The sequence below is a fragment of the Barbatula barbatula genome (genome assembly GCF_947034865.1).
Source record: "Barbatula barbatula genome assembly, chromosome: 6".
Classification (NCBI taxonomy): domain Eukaryota; kingdom Metazoa; phylum Chordata; class Actinopteri; order Cypriniformes; family Nemacheilidae; genus Barbatula; species Barbatula barbatula.
The window spans coordinates 22986925-23014697 of NC_136765.1; the positions used below are offsets into that span (position 1 = coordinate 22986925).

At 39.2% G+C, this 27773-nt stretch overlaps 2 protein-coding genes across 4 annotated transcripts; one reads left to right on the forward strand and one right to left on the reverse strand.

Moving 5' to 3' along the window:
• The first annotated feature begins 351 nt into the window (after positions 1-351).
• emilin1b (elastin microfibril interfacer 1b) lies at positions 352-22344 on the forward strand. Its single transcript, XM_079457811.1, has 8 exons — positions 352-870; positions 14375-14497; positions 15905-16119; positions 16322-18400; positions 18551-18667; positions 18832-18849; positions 20089-20223; positions 20350-22344. Exons 1-8 carry the CDS (start codon positions 713-715, stop codon positions 20667-20669), a joined length of 3165 nt encoding a protein of 1054 aa, XP_079313937.1. The 5' UTR covers positions 352-712; the 3' UTR covers positions 20670-22344.
• A 540-nt stretch (positions 22345-22884) lies between these two features.
• Positions 22885-27756, reverse strand: khk (ketohexokinase). Of its 3 annotated transcripts, XM_079458882.1 has the most exons (9): positions 27563-27756; positions 27327-27443; positions 26553-26687; positions 26195-26329; positions 25227-25299; positions 24730-24876; positions 24536-24624; positions 24165-24322; positions 22885-24017 (listed from the first exon to the last, which is right to left on the reverse strand). In XM_079458882.1, the coding sequence occupies exons 1-9, from the start codon at positions 27652-27654 to the stop codon at positions 23929-23931; spliced, it is 1035 nt and encodes a 344-aa protein (XP_079315008.1). In that variant the 5' UTR covers positions 27655-27756; the 3' UTR covers positions 22885-23928. The 3 variants fall into 3 exon arrangements, with proteins under 3 accessions (XP_079315008.1, XP_079315009.1, XP_079315010.1); XM_079458883.1 differs by lacking the exon at positions 26553-26687; XM_079458884.1 differs by lacking the exon at positions 26195-26329.
• Between the last annotated feature and the right edge of the window lie 17 nt (positions 27757-27773).

Consider the following 27773-nt stretch of genomic DNA (forward strand, 5'->3'; position numbering starts at 1 on the left):
AAGCTACCATTATACCCTACAGTTTGAAATAATGTCACTTATTTATAATGTCACTTACAAATTGAATTTGCATTACAGTATCCGTGAGATGTCACGTTAATCTATAATTGTAAAACAATATTCCCATGCTGAATGTTCGTTAAGAAATCGAATTTCTTGTATCTTTTTGAGGTGAAATTTGACTTGGACATGTTTTTGACAGGTTTTGTGAAATTCTCCTAGCTCTTATTTCACTGAGATTTTATTCAATGATTATTCAATGTTTTTTAAGCATAGATGTTGGTGGTATGGTGTCACTTGTGCGGTGGAGGGAGGGTTTTAAGAGCTGTCGGAGGGGAGGGAGAGGGTGTTGGGGACGCTGGTGTGCGTCAGAGCGCACTGGCTCCCCTCACTCCAAACGCGCTGCATCTCTCCTTTCCAAGAAAACTCCTCCAGAATTCAGGAAGCCTTCGGATTGCTGTGTTTGGATGTACCGACAAATATTACAAACCATTGAAAAGAAGGATAAAGGGAGTTTAGGTTGTTTTATCAGCCCGTTACCCTTCGACTCGAGAGATTTATACGATAGTTTTGGACGCCCCGCTCAGGACGCGCGTAATGGATCGATAGTACGAACTCTTGGGAGTGTTAACAAGCTCCTGTAGCTGTCCTGTTTTTCTGGATTAAAGAGAGTTTATCAAGTATACAGAGGTTCAGATCGACGCGCGCTGTGATGGATGGAGTGGTTCCCTTTATATTGATGGTGCCTCTGCTTTTCTGTGGAGATGTTTGGAGCGCCTCGTATCCTCAGCGGTATAACCTGTACTCGGGGGCGCAGACGCAGACGCAGACGCAGTCTTTAAACGGGGCGAGGGCGTCGAGCAGACACAGGTACCTCAAGTCAGACTTACAAAAAATACACTATTTGTATGACGAGAACAAAACGATGGTTATCACGATGTCACGATACCGAATAACATAATTTTTTTTGCACGACTTTGATTTCCAGTTACTTTGTGACCGTATTATTTCTATATCATTTTTTGATGTATTTTGGAATGCCTTGAATCAAAGTACCACGGCACTACCTCAGTACTTTTTGTAAGGTATAAGATAGATATCAGACATTGCTGATGCTATGCATTTAGAGAAAGATAGCCTGGAGGCACTTTAAACTTTTAAATATGTGGCACATAGGGCCACATGAAAGACTCGAAAAGGAAAACACGTTTTTCCTACAGTAAACCGACAGGAGGTACAATGCTGTCCACCCAAACAGCTCATTATCACTTTGGACATTGCAGGGGTCCCCCTTATAGCAGAGCCTTGCATTTACTAAGTCTTTCAAATGCTGGCTTACATACTACAATCCCCGACCTTCAATCAGGTGGTGCTGCTTTTGTTTCCACACGTCACCACTTTTAGCGGCACACACCCACTTTGACATGGTTGTTTTGCCTGTGATTGTTGGGGTGTGAGAGGGAGAGGTTGTCCCTGCTCTGACGTGCGCATCAGGGTTTCCCCCTTCATCAGAACTGACGCAAAGCTTTCTCAAGGGTGGATGGACACAGGCAGGCCAGATGCTGGTTATCAGAGCTTTTGGGATCAGGAGAAGGCTGATGTAAAAATGATGGGCTCTGATCTGTCTGAACAACGAGTAAATAAAGTAATAAAGTAATAAATGTTTTATATGAGGACATATTTTTATGTGGCAGCCACATGCCCACAATGTTGTTAAAAGTGCACCACATGTGAAGCTATATTTCACATTTGACTCATCACATTACTCATGAACTATTTCGCCAATATATCAATTATCAATAAACAAGTGTTGATCCCTTTGCACATCAGTTGAGGAGTGCACATCTGAATTTAATCACATTTATGATTCATTTTAAAATAACAATGTGCCAGACGCCAAAAGGACGTCAAATTATTTTTCAAATTGCAGCCATTATCGCCACATATTCTAAAAAATGTCTGACGTCGTATCTTCTTGAAGAGCTTGGTTTCGCAGATAAACACACCGCAAACTATTTATATTAGGTGTGTGTATTCCAACACGCAAAAAACTGGCAGTGTTTCTTGTTTACAATTTAGGGGAAAGAGGTGATTTAGGTATTCGCATATTTGGCAGCAGGAGAGTCGGTTCTTGCAAAGTTCATCTTTCAGAATCTTTCGGCATAAAATTTCGGCTAAATCTGAAGCACACATTCCTTGATAAATTTGATTATGGGTTGCGGTTTTCCTTGGAAATGCACGTTTAATGTAAACAACATGAGTCAAAATCTAGCAGCCTATTCATTTAGAAGAGAAGAACAACAACACAGTCAGCCACAGGAGAGAAGATGAGTTCTCCACATAAAATGAGAAACGAAAAACTGTCCTCACACTTTTTTCTCTCTCCTACACTTTCCCTTTTTTTCTAAAGTATACACAGAAAATGCTGAATATATTTTTTTACATCTGTTGTAACTAAAAGTTCAAACAGGCTGCTTATCCCCAGTAACTAGACTCAGATTTCTCAAGTAGGCAGTACACATACTTCACGACATACTTCATACTGTTGGCACAGAGGGTTTTGCATTATGACCATCGCTCACTGTTCACCCTCTTTTTTTATCCAATGGTCTTTCACATCACACTTACCGGGGCTAGTTGTCACACTATGCACTCTAATGATTACTCTTGGTATAGGTTTCCTTTTGACTGTATTTGTATATTGGCTACAAAACAGTTAACTGTAAACATCTACACCATTATAAAAGCCAGAGATCACACAGCCTAATGTGACAAAAGTGTGCATGCTGGGACGCAATATAGTACAAGGGGTAAGTTGTCACATTATATTAAATCCAATTAAGATTTAATAAAAAACTGCCTTTTGAGCAAACGATTCACAAAAATGATTTTTATTTCACATAGTTAGTTAGTCGTTTAAACTAAGCATACAGACTAGTACCGAAAAATGATGCATTTATACTTCACACTCCGAACAATGAAATACAAACATTAGGCAAGCCCAGATTCATCTCTCTCAAAGCATGTCCTGCAAATTGCATATTTCGACTAAAAAGGCTCACCTTATACAAAAGCAGGCCAGACGGATTCTGCAGAGACACACGAAGAGATGATAGATGTACAGTATCTAAAATAGTTTAAAACACGATCATCTAATGTTGTGATTAAGCACCATCCCTGGGGGATGTGGTATACAGATTTGTTCATTGTTTACTGTATACTTAAAATGAGCAATTACTTATTGTGAACCCTTTCAAATCCCACAAAATCCAGCTTGACATGAACTTTGCAGATTGGGAGAGTGGGAATGGCAGAAACGAATCGCCTTTAGGGGGTGTTCACATTAGGCCGTAGCATACAAAAACAGTGTTTTGAAACGAAAACTATCCTCGTTTATACCACCATTTCCACATGCGTTTTGGAAAATACTAAAGTCTCTATTGTAAAGTTTCCTTTTTCGTCCATTTACACAAAAAAGGCAACCCCAGAGTTTTCAAACTAAAGCGGGGTCTGCAGCGTTTCCAAAAGTCTCCCTTTTCGAGGGTCGAAAACTCCGGAGTTGTGGAAACGGCGGGCGTAACCGTAAAGATGTTTTATTAAAAAAGTTTGGGCGATACGTGCAGATAACTAACCCGGCTGGCTTGCTATGACCAATCTCACCATTCAGACAATTAACCCGGCTTGCTTTTCATGACCAATCTCACAATCAGAAAACTAACCCGGCTGGCTTCCTATAACCAATCTCACCAATCATCTTTTAGCCAGGGAGGAGAACCCCTACAAATAGAAAAGACGCCTAACCCTCATTCTCTCTACATGTTTGCAGCATCCCTCCTCCACCCAACTCCTCACCATCAGCCTAGTTTACTGCAGCATAACAGGGGGAACGACCTTAGTCCGGGCACACACCGGACCAGGGGCCCTCTCCCCGGACAAGGGGTGGGTGCTCCGAGTTCGGAGGAACCTCCGAGCCAGGAGCACTCTCCCCGGGACAGCACGCCAAATATGCATAATATCCATCCCCCATTTGTAGTTATTATATGCGAGGCGAACTCGTGAAACAACAGTAAGGCATTTTTGAAGGAAAACGCACTAGTGTAAACGCCGCCTTAGTCTAATCGAAATGACTCATGTTTGAAGTCCACTTTTTGTAAATTAAATTTCATTGTCCATCTCTTTGTTGGGTGGTGGTTAGTAGTGGTCCAAAAAACCTTTCATTTTTAACTGAATCAAAATGTTAAGCAAATATCTTTTTTTGTAATTATATATGTGAGATTTAAATCAATAAATAAAACTGAAACCAGAAGTGCAAAGTGTTTGCAAAGTGGTCTATAGTCAAAGTTGTAGGTTGATGCAGATAGCAGAGAGTCTGTGTCTGATGTTTGGAAGATGATCAACAATAAAAAAAAAATTAGTTTTTAAATGTATATTTAAATGTATATGCATCGTATATCACATTTTCCCTTAATATCGTTCAGTCCTATTAGTTATAGAGGTATCATTTTTACAAATATATTTAATACAACCAAAATATATTTTAGAAAAATATATTCTGTATCTTGTTATTTAGCATGCTATCGCAAATTAAAATTTTCTTCAATATCACAGCCCTGAATAGAATAGCTCTTAAAGAGACCACAATGAACTGAGCCACTGACTCTTCCATGACTTCATACTGTATTTCATCTGAGCACATCTGTTGGTTCTTTTTACTTTTTAAATGGGATAAATATTGATTAAAAGACATATTTTTATGTTGTGAGTCTTGGGCCTGCACGCAGAGTTACAGTATAGACGTGGCTTGGGTTGTGTTTTGGTGGTACTGCGTTTTAGATTTTCTTTGCTGATCCATGCATGTAGCCATAACACTGGACTTCTTTTCTGCCAAACCAGAAGTCAAAAGTCCAAGCTTGAAGTCCACGGCACTTCAGGAAATCAAGCTGGACAAGCAGTGATTCATGAAGACTGGACGCCCACATTCACCTCTGCGATCTTTCATACATTTCCTTTAGATTTTAATTCTGGCAGACAGAGCGGCATGCAGGTCTCCGTGGCGAGTGTAAATCTAAGATGTCACAATAATATCAAATGTCACAACATTGGATTGGCTTGTCTGTTGTACTGTATGGTATGTGACTTTTAAACTAATCTTGTTTGTTGAACACCGAAGCGTATTGAAGTTGCAAGCAACCTGCAGCTTGGTCTTGTCGTGATTGTGTGCAGCTTGCAAGTGACGATCGGTTTGCTGTCTTGTGGTTGATATTATGATGAGTCAGAGGCAGGTTTCCGGTTATCAGTTTCCCAAGCAGAATATCTCTAATGGGACAGTTTTCAAAGCTGTTGGGATCGCAGGACAGATAAGATGCTGACAGATGTAAAGAGCTCTCTTTAACAGGAGCATGGAAAATTGCTCTTTCTTTGATCTATTTTTGCAGTATTCCTAATGAGAGGCTATAAATACCAAGACTTTATGCTGTTTTATGAGTTAAATTTAGCATTTGGACGTATTTTACAAGATGTAAATTAGGTTTGTGACCCAGCGAAAGAAAATTGTGATTACATAATATGGTCTGTATACTGTGCATTTTAGTTTTGCAACACATACACACACACATGTATATATATATATATATATATATATATATATATATATATATATACACAAACCCTTAACCCGAGGTATTAAACTTTGTTGCGGTTATCCCAGTGAAAAAAATGTGTGCTATTATATTTTTTTCATAAAATGCCTTTCTGACCTCTATAACTGTTATTCATCCATTTCCCATCCATGCTTTTGTGCGTCCCTTTCCAATACGCCAGGTCTTATTTGATGCTAAACCGTCCTTCGCATAGCTGTTGTATTTTCCCTTTTGTTCTGGTGTCTCAAGAGGGTTTAAGTACATTTACATTTATTCATTTGGCAGACGCTTTTATCCAAAGCGACTTACAAGTAGTTTTATACAGTGGCACATTACTGCAGAGCAATCAGGGGTAAGGTGCCTTGCTCAAGGGCACTTCAGTAATGACTTGCTGGCACTGAGATTTGAACCAGCAACCTTCTGATCACAAGCCCAACGCTCTAACCATTAGGCCACAACTGACTCCTTATTGTAATCCATATTGTAAAAGAGATGTCCCAGGCCCTTGACCTGGGATTTTTGAAAAAGTGGCAGCGGCTGTGAAGCCAAGAACCAGGCGGGTGCCTTTAAGTCTCGGGTGGATCCAGACCACCCCAATCCAACACAGTAAGACAGGAAGTCAACATTCATACAATCGCCTATTCGTTTGAAAAGAAACTTCCTAGAATGGTCGATCAGGACTTGAACTGGAAACTTTGTTCTGGAAACACCTCTGATATGCAAAGTGCTTTCTGCGAACACGTTTTTTTGACTTGGGAAGCAGTTAGTGCCGAAGAGCATTGGATGTCCAGACATTCCAAACGTCTGTTGTGAACGATTGTGGAAGACAAACTTGAAGTGGATTGTAAGACTTTACCTTTGCTTTGAGTGTCTGTGAGTGGTTAGATATTTGATGATAGTCATGATTATCTTTACTATAGATTAGAGCTTGATTTTATATATATAAAAGCTAATTTTACTCATATGGTGCAAAGGACATCTCAGTGATGCTAGGATGTTGTCTTTCTAATTGGTTTTTATTGGTCTTTGCCATAGTTAGGGGGGCATTTGGGGGGGTTGAATTGGTAAACATACAGTATACAAACCAAGTAATGTTACTATAGAGCCACAGTGTTTTTTACTTTTTAGGGTAATTAAGCTATTCATGGGTTGCATATTTAGGAACAACCGGTATAAAGGTTGTCTGTTTGTTAAATTTAGGTACAATATTTGTAAATTAAAAATGTAATTCAAATCTTTCCTATAGCTCAGTGGTTAGAGCATGGCGCTAGCAATGCCAAGGTCACGTGTTTGATCCCAGGGACTGCATACTCAAATACAAATGTATAGTATCATGCAATGTAAGTCTCTTTGGATACAAGCATCTGCCAAAAGCATAAATGTAAAATGTATCCCGGAGCAAGAAGTGTTTAAGTGTGAAAATATCTTTAGGAGAGGATTCTTGATGTATTTCAGTCACATCTGTAGTACATCTGCTTCGAAAACCAGCCCCTCATTCCTTTATCTTAGTGACGTTCCAAGCTGAGACGCCACAGATGTGTCGCTGTGGTCAAACCTCTGTAGAAACCGCTTTCCTGTAAAGGGAGCGGGTTACTGTACAACCATGAGGAAAATGTTCCCACGAGCTTGCCCTTCTATCAAATATGTGCCCTCTTTGGATTGACCTAAACTATTTATAAGCGTAACCATAACAAAGTTTATCTGAATATAAGTGGAATAAAATAAGATAAATAGAGAGAATATCTAAATATTGTTATGAGGAGATAAGTGTGGGGCTTAATGAGACATCTGTTAATACTGTTTTGGGATGTTGTGAATGCTGAGGCTTTAATGCTTTTTTTGGCACAGTGTATGTGTGTGTGTGTGTGTTTAGCCAATCTTTACTTTATTTAGGGGGTCGTGAAAAATCATCGAGGTCCAGATATAATACAGTCTGGAAGATTTGGGTAATAAAAAGTTGTTTTGTACATTATTTAGTGTTAAGCTTTAAGCTATTTTAGCAGGTTTTTTATAGTTTTTCTGATCTAGCTTGAAATTCAGCAATGCTGTTAGTAAACCACTTGTAGGTTTATTTGATGAAAAGTATAAATTGATTTAAAACAATCTACAGCACTGAATTCCTAGTGCAGATGTCTTTTTTAAAACGCATTATAGTATTTTATATACTGTAGAATTATTCAATTGCAACTGTGTTATTTACAAACTACCTTGTAAGGCATTAAAACATTCACAAGGCTGTACTTTAGTTTGGGTGCCTATGTAGGCAGCAGACAACAAGGTTACTTGTGAAAATGACAAGAGGTTGAGTAAATGCAGACAGAATTTTCATTTTTGGATGAACTGTACCTTTTAAAGTTCAGTTTTTTTGCGTTTTCTTGTTTTTATTATTACACTTGAAAATGTTTGTTGGTGTTCATCCAGCGATAATCTAATCTCAAATTGCCGTGCTGGAAAGAACTGCATCATATTTTGCAAATAACAGCCACAATTGTGAGCTGTTTCCACAAGATATGCTGTGACCGCATTTAAGTGATGTTTGTAAACAGTGGTTGAAGCCATTGGCAACAACAACATTAATGGAGCGAATGAATGCTTTTTCTGACAATATCGTCATCGTGCCTGTGGATCAGTTTTGATATTGAATCTCACTATCAGTGTTTCAGTGTGGACACAGTTGGACAGAACTGGGTGTGATTGTGCCTTCTGGGACAGACGCCCTCTCGTCACCTCCCTGATGTTGATGATTGATGAGACAGACGATCAGACGTCTGTCTGTCCCCTCCCGGGGAGAGACAAATAAGCAAGGCTGTAAAAACAGGCTGCCCGTGAAGCCGCAGTGACGGTCCCAGCTGCTCTGACCACTTCCTGTTGATGATGTCACAATGGGGTCAGAGGTCACGGTGTGCAGTGCAGTGCCCGAGCGGCACGCAGGGTCATCCAGAGGGGAAGATATGTGGGTAGAATTATTTTGAGTCTTGATCACAGGAAGCACAAATGCTGTTGAGTAAAACAAGAGGGAGTTTTATGTCTTTGTGTGTTTTGCTGGGGTTCACTTTCAAAAGGATTCCATCGCTGAGAATTGCATTATCTCTTGATCTCTCTTGCCTTGGTTCTCTTCAGTGTTTGCTCCGTCACACACACTGTACTGTCTGTATTTGTGCAACTTGATAGTGCATTTCACTATGCATTTAGTCTTCAGTCGTTTCTGTCCAAAGCCATTTGCGATTATTATTTCTGTGTAACACGAGTAGAGTTTTTAAAATACTTTATTTTGATCTTTTCCAAACAACAAAAGTTCATAGTTTATCATAGTCGGTTCATAAACTAAACTATATTTGACATTTTCTCCCATTAATGAATAAAAATCATGGGTTTGATACAGTTGGTTGTGTAGGTTTCCAAAGGTTGTGCGAGGTGCGGCAGAGCGATTTTAAGCCTCAACATGCTGAAGTGCTTCTTTAAAGGGGTCATATGACGGAATTTCATGTTTTGCTTTTGATTTGTTGTGTTATATAACCGTTTTTGCATGTATAAAACATCTAAAGTCTCAAAACTCAAAGTTTTCCACATGATGATTTACTGTAACTGAGGTCGTTTTCAGATTGGGCTTGTTTGCTGCGGTCCGAACTTTACTGCGATTGTTCCCGCCGGCCCCCCACAGCGTTGGTTTGGTTTCACACTCAACTTGATTCTGTTGAATCCTGGTGCGTTTGCGTTCGTCTTACATCATCAAACATGTGCACGGCGCATGACTGAAAACAGAACACGGATCAATATATTGTGTTTTTGTAAATTTGATGCCATTATGGGCAGCAGAGTAAATTACATTTTGGTTTACTATATGCGCGTTGCATGCAGACGGTTTCTGATGCTTACAAACAGACTTTCTTGGAAACGCAGAAATACGATGTAGGCTCACTTTTGCTCAAGCAAAGGTAAATCATCCACACTTTCATCTCTCACATGTGTTTTATTGAAGCAAATACATCGTAATCGGCTTAAACGCATGCGCAGGTCACTTCACTTCCTCATCAAGTGCACATCCGGGTCAGTGTTGCTTTCACATTCATGCGAACCGCGCCACAGTTCTAGTTCAACCTCCTTCAGGTTGTCTCGGGTTCGGTAGCCAGGTGCGAACCCAGGTATGCTTGATAGCTTTCACATTACCGATTTTTCATGCCAACCGTGCCCTAACAAAACTTCAAGTGTGAAAGCCACAGAGAAGTCTGATCCATATCTTCCTAAAATGCCTTTGATCAATCACATCCCCACATTCTACGTCATTATGTAGTAATGTTTGCATGACGCCATGTACGAGTTGCACGCTTTGGGCTTTCTCACACTGTCTGGCCTTCCGCTGCGCTAGCATATGCGTTTATTATCTGCTCATTTCATCATTTATCTGACACTGCTGTTATTAGCGTACTGTTTTTGCAACTGTTATAATGCGATACTAGAGATGAATTGACAATCGCCCTCGTCCTGGAAGTTTGCAGTTATGGTAAGGTGCGTGACATTTCCGCCACACGTTTCAGATATTCAGCAAATCACAATGCACTGCTTAAGCGGCCAATCCGAGCCCACTGCGCTTTACAGAGCGATGAGTTTTGTAAAAATCAACGCGTTTTAGAACGGTGGGACATAGAGGAGCTACAATAATTTACGGTATGTGAAAAATAATGTCACTGAGTTTTTTCAACCTTAAAATGTTTAGGCCTGATGGGAACCCCAGACGTTAGTGTCACGTCTTATACACTTTATAAAGGAGAACGTCTGGAGTCAGCATTCATATAGTCTTATGAAGGTCTTGTGTAACTTGCCACATTGAATTGAAAGTCTTGGATAACATTACTTTATTGAAAATAGAGTAATGTATAAGTTTGAATGCAATTTGCTCAGTTAATTTGTAAAGATTGTGTAGTATTTTTCATTTGATAAAGTATTCCAAAGACATTAACAAGATTTTAAGCCGCTTGTCTGTGACCTTTGCCTCTATATCGCTATCGCTGTTGAAACATAAATCTCACTTTGTATACTTTTTTGTCGTTTTTTGTTTACAGGGGTTTTTGTGTAAGGATGTAAAACTAATCCAAAGTAGAAATTTTGAGGCTTAAAGTTTTGAATCATGGTAGGGTTAGGAGATCTTGAATAGCTTTTTATAAAAAAACATTTCATATCACTGCTATCTTATTTCATGATTTAAATTTTCATCATAAATAATTATTATTAGTCACCCTTTATGTTTGTCATGGGTTTTGCAAAGATATGACCAATAAAAGGTACTAAAAAGTACCTTTAGTAAAAAACAAAAAAAATTCTATAGTATGATTTTGTTTATAGCCCTGTTATGCCGTTCATTAGTTTAATCATGTTAAATTACCCTCCTAGATTATCGACAATGATCTTATTCTGTTAGTGCTACTTGACTTGGCCAGGAAGTGATGTCATAGTGTTCTGGACCAAGAGTCTGTCCCACACGTGTCATTTCACAAACTGAAATGCAGGAAAAGTTTCTTATCCGTATCGTAAATCCGTCTGGAAAAATAGCTGTTAGTGGCTGATCATTTTCTATTGATGTTACCTCATAAGAGTGAAAAAGCACTACAATAATCTGATATCATTTCTCTTCTGGGAGAAGCAATTACTGTCGTCTTTGAAGAACTGACCGGAAAGGACTGTTTTCAGCAGCGTTGAGGAACAAAAGGGTAATTGTTTTTGTGCGGTAGATACTCTATACTTGGGATTTGGTCGTTTGTCAGAAAGAGACTCTGTGAGAAAGTGGGATGGGTAAAAAGGGACAGCTAATGCCAAATTCTGTCTAGAAGACCTGAAAGGTGTATCATAAACTGCTTTGTTATTTTAACTTTGAATGTCAGACAGAGGCCAGTTTTCATCTTTTTTCTTCAGCCCGCTCCTGTCTTACATTTAAATACTTTCAATTACAAAATACTATGAAGGCAATGTCTCAAACCCCAATTCATAGTTTTCCACTTTTGAGTTTCCTACTGCGCTGAAATGAGTTTTCAGGTCCAAGTGGGTGAGACATTCATAACATCAGGGAAGCATTTCTTTCTTATGCAGAAATGTGCTGATGATTTAGCTTACGTCATATATTTTGTCAGATTTTAATTCAAGTTAAGCAGCCAGTATTGTAAGCCATGACGTATCTACATGACATGATCTTCATTTTCCTTTTACCGTGTACTCGGGGTAAATGAGCCTGGATCTTGTTGAAGATCAGTCTCTAGGTGTTTTGCGCTTGTTACGACTGTAATCTCATTTATTTATAGTTTTGGAAAATAAACGAATGCAATGGAAAAATAAGATTTAAGGTCGTTTGGTATATTAGGATCATGTCTTATTGGTTCAGGCTACAACACTGGAAGAAGCGTGAGAGCTGCCAAATGTGCTTTATTTTCTGCAGACTTTTTTCTTGTCTCGTATCATATTTTCCACTCTTTTGGAGCTGAAACATGTTGAGTGTGTCCGTAAAGTCATGAGCTGCATAAATGTTCGATGAAAGCAAGCCCGGGATGAAAATTCTGCATGACGAATGCGCTAAGAATGTGGATCATTCAGGGCTGGCCGAAGAGGCCTGGAAATACTGTGGTCTGCTTCGCTCCAATCAACAGTTGGAAAACAAATACTGGTGAGCTGAAACAGACGGATAACTCCTGCCATCTTTAAACCTAGAAAGCTTCTAGTGTAAGCAACTAACATTACATCTTAGTAGTATTATCAGAACGCCTCATACTGCTCAAGCTATACATTTGGTCATTTACTCACTTTTATGTTTTATGAGTGTATATAAAGGTGGCATCAAACATTTTTTACAAAGAAAAAAACACCCAAAAATAAACATGTGTATTTATTATAGCCTACGAGAAAAGACTGTACAGTAGATGCTATTCACTTTCATTGTGTAGATAAGAATTGTTTGTTCTAAACAAAATGGAGTCACACCAGCTTGAAAAATCACAAGGGGTGAAAATGACTGAATATTTATTATTTTTTTGGTGTACTGTCTCTTTAAGGAATTTAAGAAAGAAATCAGCCTTTAAAGGACCAAGTAGTGGTTGCTATCAACATTCAAAATGATAACTTTTACACTTGAACCAGTTTGTTCTAGTGCTCGATACACTGGCGTTGTTTTTGCAGTTCACTAAAACATCTTTTCATAGCCACCATGGCTTTTTTTCTTGATGTCATAGTGTGATCTAGCACCATCTGTGTTTAATACAGAAGGCCAGAACATGAAATTGTGCTGGCAATACGTGCGAGCGTATACAGCAGCTGTGGGAGACAGGAAATCCACCATAGGTCGCTGATGGCCATGTGGAATCAAAGCTGCTGTCAGGTGGTTTTGGACCGCAGCGTCCACTTGGAGAATTTCTTGGGAATTTAAGTGGTTTTCATTTACAGCCAACTTCCTTTTTTATTAAAAAATGCGGTTGCTGTCATGTTGACCTTCTAGGGTTCTGTCAACTGTCAAACCATCAACTGTGAAATGTGTGCATTTCTGAGAATCAAGTACATGGTGCTAACCTGCGCAAAAGTTAAAATTAGATTAAAAATAAGATGTCATTTAATTTGAGAAGGAATTACATAAAAAACAAAAGTCTAATTAATACTGAGTCCATTTTGTATTCATCTCGAATGAAACTACATTGTCTTTTTGGAAGCGTTCCACATGCTTGTCTGGTTTGACACAATTCATATGCATTGCACTTAGTCACACATGCTCCCTATTAAGAAGACACTGGGTTTTTTTTGACACACAGCATGAGGCCAGTTCTCTGATGGGAGTCTTTTATTGCGATGGTCTGAGGTGTAACTTAAGCTTCATTTGTTTGAGGGCTTTATGCACAACCAAACGGCACGTAGATTTTCTTGCCCTTACTAGTAGACTTAAACAAATCAGGGCTGAAACCTACGATGGGGTAAGAGATGTGATCAACTCTCGGCAGTGAGTTGAATTCTTCGACAGATGTTTGAAGTCTCCAAGCACACAGCGAAGAGATGATGAAGGCTTGGTTCCAGAGCATGTCACACTTTTTGCTTAGTGTTGAGGCCAGGGGACTTGAGGACATTGCAGATTGAGTGGGAATTACTGTAAATCTAACACAGATGCTGGTTTGAGCACATATGGGGGAGATAAGATTTAACTTGGCTTCTATCTTTGGATAGCTCCATTAGTTTTGAAAGCTGTATAGCTGCACGTCTCACTAGTGGAATATTTCAGATTTCAGTTTTGAAAAGCTATGTCAAGGTCAAGTTCGTTGCAAGTGGTTTTGCATTTAATTGGGAAAACTAATTTTGCTTATTGGGTAAAACTTTAAGTTTATCTGCCAAAAGTTTTCTGGCATCTTTTACATTCATGCATTTGGCATAAACGTTTGATCCATGGACTAAAGACACAAAACTCCGGGGTTTAAAAATGTACATGCTGCTTTTTGGCAGGGAAACCCTTTGATATATTAAAATAATGCTGTTTAAAATATTTTTATAAATCTGTATGATGATGCTAGTAAATTACACTTTAATTGTGGCATTTGACTATATATTTATAACAATGTAAATGTGTGCATTAGTTTAACATAAGCAATAAGTATAAACAATAAACAAATGTTATAATTTATTACTGCCATACAAACAGAACATTTAAATGCTACATTCAATAGATTAAACCATAAGCATTTCTACAGATGTGTTACCTACATATGTTTTTCTTTCAGAAACTGGTGTGCGTATGTGGTGACCAAGACGGTCAGTTGTGTGGTGGAGGATGGGGTGGAAACTTACGTGAAGCCTGATTATCAGCCATGTTCCTGGGGTGTTCAGTGTGCTCGTGTTGTTGCGTAAGTACAGTATGTCCCGACTGCTTATATCATTATTGGATGTATTATCTCAAATCTTTTTTTCCGGGGGCCGGGGGGACTGGGTGGTGCGGTTGTCTTAGGCATCTACTCTAGAGCATCTGAAACATCTTTGGTCCAGCATCTGAATGCATTTGTCCAACCCGAATCAAGATAACAACCAACAGTGTCATCTTTTTTGGTCCTTGGGCCAACCAGAATCACGAGTTCTAAACGTCATGTTTGCGCATGTGAAAGTTGCATGTTGCAAAGTGTCTGTCAAAGACAAACAGCTACATTTTACATTTATTCATTTGCATTTATCTACATTTTGCTTTTATCCAAAGCGACTTACAAGTAGTTTTCTACAGTGGCACATTACTGCAGAGCAATCAGGGGTAAAGGTGTCTTGCTCAAGGGCACTTCAGTCATGACCTGCTGGCACTGAGATTAGAACCTGCAACCTTCTGATCACAAGCCCAACGCTCTAACCACCAGTCTCCTTTCACAATTCCACTTCTAGAGCTCTGTGAGGACAAAGTAAGGCACTTGGGTGCGATTAATATTCGCCCAAAGTTTCAGTTGCAGAAGCTGTAGTTTAAAGATTGTATTTAATAATTATTTTAGAGACCAATCAGTTCGCTTCATAATACATTAATATGTCGTCAGAAAATATGTGTATTCAAAGCTGACCTTGACATGTATTTGTTTGGTACAGTAAACTTGAGATCTTTTACATAGAAAAATTATATAAATATACCATTGAAACAGTAATGCATGGAATGCACATACCACAATTCTAATTTCTTTTTGGTAAGGCAAACATGACTAGTGTTACTCACATTTACCATTCACATTTTCTTAAGAAAATGCAAAGATCGACTCTGTATTACTCTGCGCTGCCCGGCCCCTCATTGAACATGACACTGTAGTTCAAACAGCTGGAAAACATATGTGGGGGCAGTAATTAGTCCTGAATGTATATAATAAACAGTATATTTCTGTTTTTGCACAGGGAATTAATTCTGAAACACATATATCGCTTCTAGCATGTGTGTGTTTTACTCTTGAGTAACTCTACGAGACTAAACTAGAGGTTAGAGACTCATTTGTCTGATGGAGAACACAGCATCGTTCCCAAAAAGCCCAAAGGATCCGTTTGTTTAAAGTGCTTAATGTGGAAGATATTGAACAATATACAGAACGGTGAATTGTAATGTAATTAGCATACCAAGCTAGAATCCTTTTTTTTAAATGCCTAAAATTAGAACTTGAGAACAGAGTGCTACAATGTGTTTCTTTATCCCATGTACTTCCCAATTCAAACAGAACATTGACTGTAATAAAATAAGTCATGGCAAGTCTTCAAATGTCTTGCTGTTGTTTACACGATTTTCACATGTCTCACAGATATAGGACATACATGAGGCCCAGATATAAGGTGGCTTACAAAATGGTAACGGAAATGGAGTGGAAGTGTTGCCATGGATACAGTGGAGAAGACTGCAACGATGGACCAAACGGGGGATCTAACACTCAGATCTCAACAGTCAGACCTTGGCCTAAACCCTCACAACCAGGACAAACTGGAGCTGGTACTGGCCAGGGACAAAGTGGGGGAAATGGTAGGTCAATATTTTATCACAGTAGAAAAGGTCACCCTAGTAATGTTTTCCCATATGGCCATTTTTAGCCATTGAGACTTTGTTCATTGTAATGTCTGTCGCAAATTTCTTGTTTGTTGCTGCCTGTATAATATGTGAAAATATAACACTGTAAAATATAGTGATATGTTTTGTTAAAACATGATTTCCAATCTTAAAATAGGGAGAGGTGACAACGAAAAGATGAAACAACTGGAGGACAAAATCCAGCGGTTGACCAAAGACTTAACTGACCTTCAGTCATCACTGCGTGGGATGAATGAAAAATTCCAAGAGGAGATGCGTAAACCCGGTTTGAACGGTGGCAAGACGCCAGCTGATGCAGCCCAGCCAGAAATGAAAGAGACCATACATAACATTCAGACCAAGTTGGACCAGCTCGACAATCGGACACAAGCTCATGACAAGACTCTAGTCAGCATTAACAACCATCTAGTCAATGGGAAAGGAGGCAATGACCTGGACGAAGAAGGAGTTGGAGGAAGCAGGTTCAATACTTTTAAGGAGGAGATCCTCAGAGAACTAGAACGTCGAGTGACGCTCTCCTGTTCCACCTGTCAAACTGGGGTTGAAGACCTTAGACGTCAACAGCAACAAGATCGAGAGAGGATCTCCGCTCTAGAAAAGCAGATTAATGGAATGGACCTACGCTACCGCCAGACAATTGACGGCTTACGTAGAGACCTTAGTCGATCTCAGGGCTGCTGCGACACACTGGTGGACTTCAGAGGAAGACTAAATGACATGGACAAGAAGATAAGCTCCACATCAGAGGCTTATGACAAGCTGCAGGAGCGTCTGAACAAGGTGGGTGGTGGAAATTTCGAAGGAGGCGGTGGACAAGTAGAAATCCCCAGTGTGAAGGAGAACATCTACGATGATCATCTACAGGACTTGGAGAGGCGTCTGAACAACACAGTCATGAGGACGGAGGAGAACTGCGCTTCTGTGCAAACGAACATACGGGACTCATTCCAGCAGGAGCTCAGAAATCTTCGCAATGAATTCAATAATCGTATTCATGACCAAGACAACAGGATTGTTGAGATAGACCTTGATGTAGGACTGGTGAAGGAAACCCTATTCAATCTTGATAAGCGCTTGTCTCGGCTGGAGAACACAACATCCTTTGTAGACAGACGTTTAAGCGAATGCTCGGCGTGCTCAGCCTCAGTTCCTGGTCCGAGTTCAGGGGGTAGCAGTCCAAATCCAGTTGACACTGTGAAGTCTTTGGAATGGAGAGTCATTGCAAATGAAGCTGAGATCAAGAGGTTTGACACAAGGTTTAAGGATCTCTCTGTGTCTGGTGACTCTCTTGAGGATCAGGTGATCAATCTCAGCCACGACGTTCGCAAGATCAAAGCGCTAACTGGAGACAATGGGGAGCACTTCAACAGAATCATCAATGAGATCGAGAACTGTGAGGTTTGTAGCACGGTGGAAGATGACCTGAAGAAACTCAAGAACATCACAAACCATGCCATGGATAGATGGCAAAGGGAACTCAACTTCATTAAAGGTCAGTTTGACTCTGGTCAGACAGGTTTGCAAGGCGAGGTGGATCAGTTGAAAAAGGAAGTAAAGAAATGCTGCAGTCACAGCAATATCACGTTGACCACTCCTACAGGAACTGAATCAACAGGTCATCTGGATGAAGCACAAAAACCATTGGATGGCCACAGCGTGATCAGCACTAACAGCGCTGACCTGATGTCCATCCGTGGAGAATTGTCTGCGGTCATCTTGACCTTCAGCTCCATAAATGACACGCTGAAAGGTTTAGAGCACGTGGTCCAGAAACACGACAGCGTAGTTACTGACCTGGGAAACACAAAAGACAAAATCATTTCTGAAATTGACAAGATCCAGCAGGAAATAACAGAGCACATTGAAGATAGCAGGATACGCTTCGACAATGTGGATCGGGACGTACGACGATACGTGGTCGAGATGGGCGACTGCAAAAGGGCCGGCGATGGTCTGGATAAGAGGCTCTCTAAACTTGAAGTGGTTTGTGGCCGGCTTGACTCTGTCTCAGATAATCTGCAGAAGATCAAAGACGGCTTGAACAAACACGTGTCCGGCCTGTGGAGCTGTGTCAGTGATCTAAACAACACAGTGACCTCACACAGCGGATTCATCGAAATCTTCCAGAACTCACATCTGGATGATATCCACGGCAGTATCAAGAGACTGAATTCCTCAATGGTCCACATCCTCAAGGAGTTCCAGAGTTTGACAGGTCTGAACTGAGTTTATGTATTAAGATCTCAAAAGCCTTTCACATTGTACTGTTAATATAGCATTTTGTAGAAATAAATCCTCTTAATTTCCATTAGTAAAAACAGACATAGATTGGCTCATAGTTCTCTAATTTTGCATCTTATTGTAGGTTTACCTGGACCACTAGGTCCCCCTGGTCCACAGGGGCCTCAAGGTAGAGATGGATCGCCAGGTAAAGATGGACCTCCAGGTATTCCAGGCTTACCTGGACCAAAAGGACCTCCTGGTGAGAAATATTTTTTGTTAGCTATTCATTTGTAATGAAGGTTTATAGACCAGGTCAAAATAGCATTTACATGTTGTTTCTTTTAGGTTTAGTACACATTTTACAGTAAATGCCATGCTGATTACACATTAATGTCGCTCACAATCTGCTTTCTTCTGTTTTAGGTCTCAGAGGAGAGCAAGGTATGTTTCTATTTTCTTTACTGTATATATTTTGCTGGGTGCAGATCACCATTCAAACGCAGGAAAAAGAAAATCAGTTACATTTGACCAGTGAAACATTTGTTTTAATTTAATTTATAAACTTTAATTGTGTTTAATAAAAAAAATTACATTGTGTTTTATAGGGGAGTAACAATATATTGAGACAATGCATTGTGATAAAGTATGATATTTATTGTAGCCTTGTGAGGTTTTTAGCCATATTTATTTATTATTATTATTTAACTATAATTATTATTAGTATTTTTTTATCGTTATCAATGATATTTCTTAATTATAATCATTATTTTAATATTATATTATAGTATAATATTAGCTGGTGTGTGGTGAGCACACTGGCGACGTTGTACTGTGGCTGCCGTCACATCATCCAAGTGGATGCTGCACACTGGTGGTGATTTGAGGAGAGACCCCCTCATATGATTTTAAAGCGCTTTGGGTGTACAGCAATGCACAAAAAAGCGCTATATAAATGCCTCATTCATATTTTATTTCTTATTATTAGTTGTTTTTTATCATTATTAATTATATTACTTATTAATTATAATAAATTATATTAATTATTTTTCTTATTAACATTGTTATTTAAGTTCTATTGGTTGAGCTCATGTGACGCTTGTCAACATACACTATATCGATGTTTTGTTTTTCTCTCGTCTCTAGTTAAGTTCTCACTAGCTTATATAAAATTATTATATTTTTCAGTGACAGACCTACTCATTGCATTAATGTACATACAATCAAACCTTCTTCATGTTTTGGAAATAAATCCATTTCAATTTTAGTTTACATTTTTACATTTTGTTAAAAAATATTCACAATTATTATTGTGAATTGTACTAAATTATTAGTTGAGTCTACCGCTACCCCCTTTGTGTTTACATGTGTTTCCCGGGAATTGAACTCATGGCCCTGGCGTGACTACAGTAGTACTTTACCAATAGTGTCTGCTTTTGTGGGAGTCAGCGATCTTTCTGTTTTGAATGTTTCCATGTGCTTAGTTGTGTGATCATGAGAACAGGGTCAGTAGTTGAGTCAAAGGTCAGCAGCTGATCTCTAAAGCTGGCAAGTGTGAAGAAGGTCTATATTGAGATTAGTGTATGTGGGTAAAATTAGGGTCTAAAACTGTGATGTCAAAAATGTCTTTCTGCCCAATGTCAGAGAAAACAGTTGTTAACTATTCATTCATTTTTATTTCAGGTCTGGCTGGAGCAGATGCAAATATACCCCGTGTGTCCTTCTCAGCTGCTCTCACAAATCCTATGGTTACATCTGGGACAATCATCTTTGATAAGATATTTGTGAACGAAGGAAACTTTTACAATTCACGTACAGGTAAACCTGACATAAACATGAGTTAACTTACATTTCCCTTTTGCTTAAATGATCTTTTGTTATTCATTGCGCCACTGTGTAGAATGGCTGCTAAAACTATATGTACATATTCTGCGCTGTTCACAGGTATATTTACAGCACCGCTGGATGGACGTTACTTCTTTAGCGCCATCCTGACGGGCCACAAAAATGAGAAGATTGAAGCCGTGCTTTCCAAGTCTAACTACGGCATGGCTCGCGTAGACTCGGCGGGTTACCAGCCAGAGGGGTTGGAAAACAAACCCATGGCCGATGCCAAACCTACACCGGGTTCTTTGGCCGTCTTCAATATCATCCTACCCCTTCAGATGGGAGACACGGTCTGCATAGACCTGGTCATGGGCAAACTGGCTCATTCGGTGGAGCCACTAACTATCTTCAGTGGCGCTCTTCTTTATGAAATTTAGGGGCCTATTTAAGGGGCTCTTTGGGGGGGCCGTCTCGACCGAGCACTGAGGCTAATCAGACTCAGAGGACACGCAAACGACGGGGCTAGGACAGGACACTAAATGACACTTAAGCAGCCTGGGATAGCGATGCAAACCTACCCTTTCAAACTTATGGATGTTGTTAGACCTCCGATGTACTCTTTGAATAGAGGACACGATTGGAAACGGAGGAACTATTGCCCTTGATATGTATATCCTAACACACATTTTGGAAAAGTTGCAACAAATACTACTGCGGGTTTGTGCGACCGATGTTGATGTTTTTGTTGAGATGCTTTCAAGCCATATGAATCACAGACACAGACAGTTATGAATCGTCTCTCATGCACCGATGATGACCATGAGGTCTGTTAGACTTCCCACTGCACGGTAAAGTAATCTTCTGCCAAAGAACTAGACTCAGAGTCACGAATTTTGGGGGGCACGGGTTTTTTGATAAAAGTGTTTCTTATTTTTTGCTGTGAATGTTTCATTCCTGTGCACCTTTACGTTTTAAGACTTACAGTATATCACGATTACTTTAAAGTTAAGGGATTATCTTTAAATGTAGAGTATGTGCCTTCATTTTACTTTCTTCTATTTTCTATATTACAAGTGCCATGTTTTGCAAAAATTGCATCTACAGTGATGCTTGTCAAAAATGAGTTTTGAGTAATGAAAGCATTGAATAGGTTATTCAACGTAACAATCGATGATGTGAATAATTGATCTCCATCCAAGGTGCCTTTGGATAAATCGCTGAACTATGTAACAGAAGAGTCCCGGCACGCAAATCTTCCATTCTCCAATGAGCTCCAATGTGTAATTTTGCCATTACTCTGTTGAAATGCTTATAAAAACATCAGCTCTATCGGAATGGAGTTTGCGTTTTCCAGTACGTTACATATTCATACTTCCAGCACTCAGTACAGACAATTATCTTACAGACTTTGGCCTTAATGCGGCTCAACTTGTTCAAGTGCTCTTAAAAAACAACGGGTTTGAGGATTCTGAGGGTGTCCTTCATCAACCGATTCTGTCTGTGTGGTCTCGCCTGAATGTTTACTGTTTCGACGACCCAAAGAATTTTAAACTATGCGGCTTCGCTAGAAAACAAAGATGGATATTGTATGTGTGAAACAGATACGCGTGCAATTTCCACAGCAGGTTTTTTCATGCAACTCTATGAATTCTGAAACCTATGATCCTGTTGAAAATTAAGTCTGGCATCTGACATGTCCTTTAATGTTTCATTATTTGTTTTTAGTTAAAAGATGTCCCTATACATAAAATGCCAGCAACAAATTGACATGTTAGAGACTTCAGAATCAGCTCTGAGATGTTTAGGTGTGTTCAAAATAAAGATATTTAATTTTTCACAATGTAATCTGTCCTGAGCTTGGTTTCAGCAGCTGCCATAATGGATTATTAAGTCAGTCGTTTTGGCATGCGTGTGCATAACGCTATGAAGACTACTGTTCATTGTTTCACACAATAGAGAGTTTTGGGACCGTGAGTCTCTTGAATAGAATTCCATTCAGTAAATGATGATTCATGATCTGTAGGTTTTGTCACTGTTTTGCCATGGAAAACTCCATACCGGCTTCTGGATCATCTGTCTAAACAACGTGAATAAAACATGTTTTCAGTGGTTTTTCTTTGTGAAATTATTTTTTGAGGCATGTGCACAGAAATGGTTTGACTGAAAGTGCACAATGCATAGTTTTCCACGTTGCAAGCCAGGGAAGATTGGCTTGTGATTTGATGGAAAGAGAAACATTTCTGGGTGTCCATCAGTAGTCATACTGGGATGCTATTTATCATAAATAAAGCCTTGGGATTGTCATGTCACCGATGTCTAGACAAATTGTAAGGTAAACCTCATGCCCTTCCCCTGTTCTGCCAGGGAGTTTTGGTTGTTTTCTTATTTCATTTATTTATTCAGTTTTTCTCTCTGTCACATTAAAAGGCATTAATCCAGCCTGTACTGTCCAAACTAGGCCAACGGTATTTAATTGTATACATTCCCCCATTGTTGCCAGTGTTTACAGTTACTACAGTATACTCTGAAATTGTGTGTACTGCGTAACAGGGATTTACAAAACATGTATTTGTGGGGCTGGTTTTGTTATGCAGATCTGGCAACCCTCCATTGGCCATTAATATTCTCTTAAAAAGGGAATTAAGTCAGACCTGAATATGAAAACTGTTTATTACAAAAGCAACATCTGCATCCACTTTTGAGGCTTGTGGTGATTTGGGATGTGGAGGTTGAATGTCACGTTCAATCTTGAGAATGAAGCCTAAAGGTAATGCTTTTTTAGTCATTCTTTACATTATCCATCATTTCAGAATAAAGTGACCTTAACAGTCTTTGGTGCATTACTGTATTTTACCTGCCCAAACAGCCCATATATGTGATGTCACCCACAATGGAAACTTGTGTCATTTGTATGAAAAATGGGGTAATATCAGGAAAAATATTATTTGACTTTTCCTTAGATAACCTCAACACGGGTCTGTATTCCTGTTACAGACAGACAGCGTGTCATCACACTCTGGCTGTGGTGAAATAATCCGTGTAGTGCCGGCCAGCTGTGTCTAAACGATATTGGGTGGGAAAATGTCACATATCCTGTTTGTCTTTCAGCCTAATACACTTCGGTCCTCTTCCTTTCCTTTCCTCAAACACGTGTGCTCCCCAATGCAGCTGAGGTGCCTGCCAACACTTCAGTAAAAACCAGGCAACAACACCCTTCACTTCTCTTCAGAGCTCAAAACAAACCTCCCAGACGTCTACTATGCCTGTAAAAGTTAATTCTTACAGAATACTCACATATTGACTCCTCAGCGCTGCTTTACAACCATTTTCACATTATTAAATAAACTACCTTGTCTAACTGTTCATTTTGCATTTGACTGGTTCGGTTTGCCTCCTTGTAATCACTGCTGCATCTGGTTCTAATACAAGTATTGTTTACTTTTAGTATTTAGTATTATTAACAAGGTTAAAATATGAAATTAAAAGTCTTTAAATAGTCCTTTAGCATTATTCTACATGTGCTGGTCTAAGAAGTCTTCTACATTAATTTAACATACAGATGCATAATTAGAATATACTGTTATTAGTTAGAAGTCACCTTTACCATTATATTATACTCTTTACTTCATATATTTCCTAGTAAATCATAACATAATCCATGTTTGTGTCACATTCCAGCTATGCAATTCACCATGTTCACTCTACGATTCCATCATATCCGTGAACGCCACATTTTTTGCCCGCAATCTGGCAGCCAAATGTGAGCGCAGCTTGCAGACTGCCCCCTGCAGAACACACAAAACGAAGCACGACTTGATTTACATCCGTGTGGAACATAAACATTAAATCAAACGATACCCCAATAACACTTTGTATAATGAAAACATCACCATCTGTGGCTTCATGTAACTGTTTCAAGAAATGATCCTCACCATTTGCAAGAGTATAAATCACAGACGCATTAAATGTATCTCCGGCTCCCAGTGTGTCTACAAGCTTCTCTGGAGGGAATGCATCTGAATGGATGACTGTGCCGTCAGGACCCATGGCATCGGCACCCATTTCTGCCCAGGCACAAATGAGGGTAGCCCTGGACACAAATACATATCAGCCCAGGAAAAAAACGTTTGAAGGGGATATTAAATGCAAGGTTTAGATTTGAACCTCTTAGAATACTAGTGACCTCTGGTGGTCTTTTTAAGCCACACACATGTATATACTGTTGAAGTTAGTCCGTGTGAATACTATTAAGTGTAGCAATGTCTGATGTGCCTTTGTTCTCGCTTGTATTTTACTCACTAACCCCTTTCTTAGACGACTGCTGAAGCCTTTCAGTGCAGCGGCGGCCGAATCAAACCCGAAGTGTCTGGCCACGTCCTTACTTACAAACACCTGTGAAAGCAAACACAGGGAAGGACAGGTACTGTATCATTTTAATAGTGATTCATGCCTTGGCCAATACCGTTAATAATACGTCAAATTGTAGTCAAATCATACCACATCACCATGAGGGAACAGCTGGTAAAGAGGTTCCCTGGTCTTCTCTATTTCTACAGAGATGGTGATTTGGTTCTTCTCTTCCTGTATGCTGTTGTACTCTCTCACCCTTTCAATCATCTTAACCTGTTCTTCAGCATTACGGCCCTAACAGTGCAAAGACAAAACGATCACATCTGGATAGCCATTTGGAATTAAATGAAGAGTTAGGTTCAGAAATTGAGATTTCCAGTTTTCTGGAACTTGTTTTTATTCCAATTAATATCAATCAAACTACAGTTGGTTTGTTTTGCTAACCAACACAATAAAAACATGATAACATAATAAAAAACATTGTTTTTGAATTTTGTTTTTAAACTGAGTTTTCTCATTTTGGAACCAAACTCTTCAAATATAAAATACCCTTTTTCGAACACGGATCAGAAGAAATTAAACTGAATTACAATGTTCTGGACTGGTGTAAATGTCAACATTCTGCAAAGAGAAAGCACCCTTACCTCCCAGTGGATCCACTTGTACTGGCTCAAGTCCACCTTTGAGAAGTCTTGTACAGAAACATCTGGTAAGTTTCTGATGAATCAAACAACATTTGCTTAATCAAATGTTGTTACATTGTCCAGGTATGATCACTACATAATAAATTCATTTTAGGAGATCTGTTTATTTCAATTAAATTGTTTACGGCCTCAAACTGAGAAACATTAGCTGTTGACAAGCATTTGATAGCGGTCAAATAGTCAGATTTGAAATGTGTTTATTGGCAAGCAGACCACAGCAGAGAGGGAAAAGTTTTCAAGATGCTGATTGAAATGACAAGAGGGTGAGTGAATTATGACAACATTTTGGGGCGAACTAGCCCTTTATTATTAGGATGAAAATGTGCTTTCATACTGTATAAGTTTGCCAATAAGCTTAGTTAGCTGCAACATTGTGTGCTGTTGTGTGTTGTTAACCAATACTATAAAATAGTCCTCGACAAAATACTGTATACTACAGTGTTCCCACACTTTACACCAATATATATATATCCGTGCCTTTTCTTATCTTTTTCATTTATATATATATATATACATTCTACAAACATTTCCATGATTTGTTCTTCCATTTTATTTTTCAGGCCTGAAAACAACAATTTTAGTATCACAGTTTTTGTGACATTTTCAGATGTTTCATGACGATGGGAACACTGTAGAGAATTCACTCCACTCATAATAACACTTTAGAAATGAATTATTTCATGCAGTGTTAACTGATTGGTTAATTGCAAAAACGAAATTAAAACTGAATTATTTTTAATTAATGCAGTGCCACTGCAGAAAGACTTTCAATATTTTTATGTTCGACACGAAAACAGATGCCAATGTAAAGTACAATCTGTGGTCAAGTCCCTGCAGTGGAACAGTCATTCCGTATTCATGTGTTATGATGGTCACACGATCACTGTTCCCCTGCATGCAACTCTTACGTGTCTGAGAGCACAACAGTGCGCGAGCCTGTGGTAGGACACACCACACAACAGGCACATGGGGTCTCGCCCCTCTGTTGCCAAGCCACACCAAAAACGTCCACCCCACGCCGTGCAAAATCCCCCACGATGAAACTAGTCCAGCAAACAGAAAAGTGTATAACAGTGACCCACAAGCACTACTGACTGATTCACACAAAGCACTCCACACATAGCGGCGAACCGCAAATCATGCACCTTTAAAGGAGAAAAGATAACCCTCTGGGCTGTTAGTAGACGTGCCATCATTTGTCTGGTACAGGCTTCCTTTGGCAACTGTGAGGAAAGAGCTTCATAATACTCACTCATTCACACAAACCTGTTCATGTGCAGAATTGTGCGACTCCCTGTCGTCACATTGCTGATGACTACAGAGGCTGGAAAAGAGCATTCGGCATGCTCCAGAAGAAGAGAGATGTCAATCTTAAACAATTGAAAGTCATTCAAGATGAAACTAGAGGAAAAAATTTGCAAGAAAATACAAATATACTTGCATAGCTAATGTAAAGACAGGTCTTATTGTTTGGTTGATGTTTTGTTGTTATTTTAATTTATTGGTCATAAGTGGCATGCTTCTTTCTCTTAAAGGCATAAAACCTTACTAAAATAAGTTTAATACACCCAATATTCATAAATAAAAGGAAATACAATTTAATGGCAAAAATAACACAAAAAGTTATAAAGCATGTAATAATAAAATCAAACCTTGAAATACACAATTTAAATTGACAGAAAAACTATACAGTATTCTGTGAATATACATATTTGCAGATACTATGTTCACCTACCCAATATATATGATTACGATGATTTACTTTTCAGTTTAGCAATACAGAGATTGAATGAAATGAAACATACAATATAAATATCACATAAACATACAAGATAATACATATAAAAAATATATGATCATAAATAAACAAACTTGTTGACAGTTAGGTATTGGCCGTAAGTAAAGTATTTTACACGCAGTATTACAACAATGTTTTTATAAAGATTTAGACATAGCGTTACTGTAAGCCTGCAAGGTCCAAGTGATGGCTCCAAACATGCTGTTGACAATAATAGTCAAACTGATTTAAAAAGCACTTACTCAGCAACTGGTCCAGGCGCTAATGAACCCATAAAAGCACACGGAGCCCCAAGCAGAGACATGACAGTGCACGTGTTTGATGCGTTTCCTCCTCTCTGCCATCTCTGAGATAAACATCTGCCAACCAGTGACACGTCATTCATCACAAACATCTGACCACGGCCAAATAATCTGCATGCTCGTTATATATTGTCGATATGTTATGTTTGCATCATTTTAAAGATCTTTAAGCTCACCTGCTATCGCTATCTTCTTCCGGGTATTTTTCCACAACATTAATGATATCCAAACACACCAGACCGATGCTAAGTATCTTTTTGTCTCCCATGTTCTCGATGCGAAACAAAAGCGTGGACTGTGCACTGCGGAGGAAAGGTCATTACGTCAACAACCCGCGTGCATCGCATTGAAGCGGGAGAGCAACGCGAACGAGAAAACGTAAACACG

What these genes read in the sequence shown, in the direction of transcription:
- emilin1b (XM_079457811.1), top strand. Translation starts at nt 713, where the DNA reads ATGGATGGAGTGGTTCCCTTTATATTGATGGTGCCTCTGCTTTTCTGT. An exon ending in GGAGTTCCAGAGTTTGACAG is followed by an intron (nt 18,401 to 18,550) that starts GTCTGAACTGAG and finishes ATCTTATTGTAG; the next exon opens with GTTTACCTGGACCACTAGGT. An exon ending in CTTTTACAATTCACGTACAG is followed by an intron (nt 20,224 to 20,349) that starts GTAAACCTGACA and finishes CGCTGTTCACAG; the next exon opens with GTATATTTACAGCACCGCTG.
- khk (XM_079458882.1), bottom strand. Translation starts at nt 27,654, where the DNA reads ATGGGAGACAAAAAGATACTTAGCATCGGTCTGGTGTGTTTGGATATC. An exon ending in ACAATTCTGCACATGAACAG is followed by an intron (nt 26,330 to 26,552) that starts GTTTGTGTGAAT and finishes TTGCTGGACTAG; the next exon opens with TTTCATCGTGGGGGATTTTG. An exon ending in AGCAGTCGTCTAAGAAAGGG is followed by an intron (nt 24,323 to 24,535) that starts GTTAGTGAGTAA and finishes ATTTGTGTCCAG; the next exon opens with GGCTACCCTCATTTGTGCCT.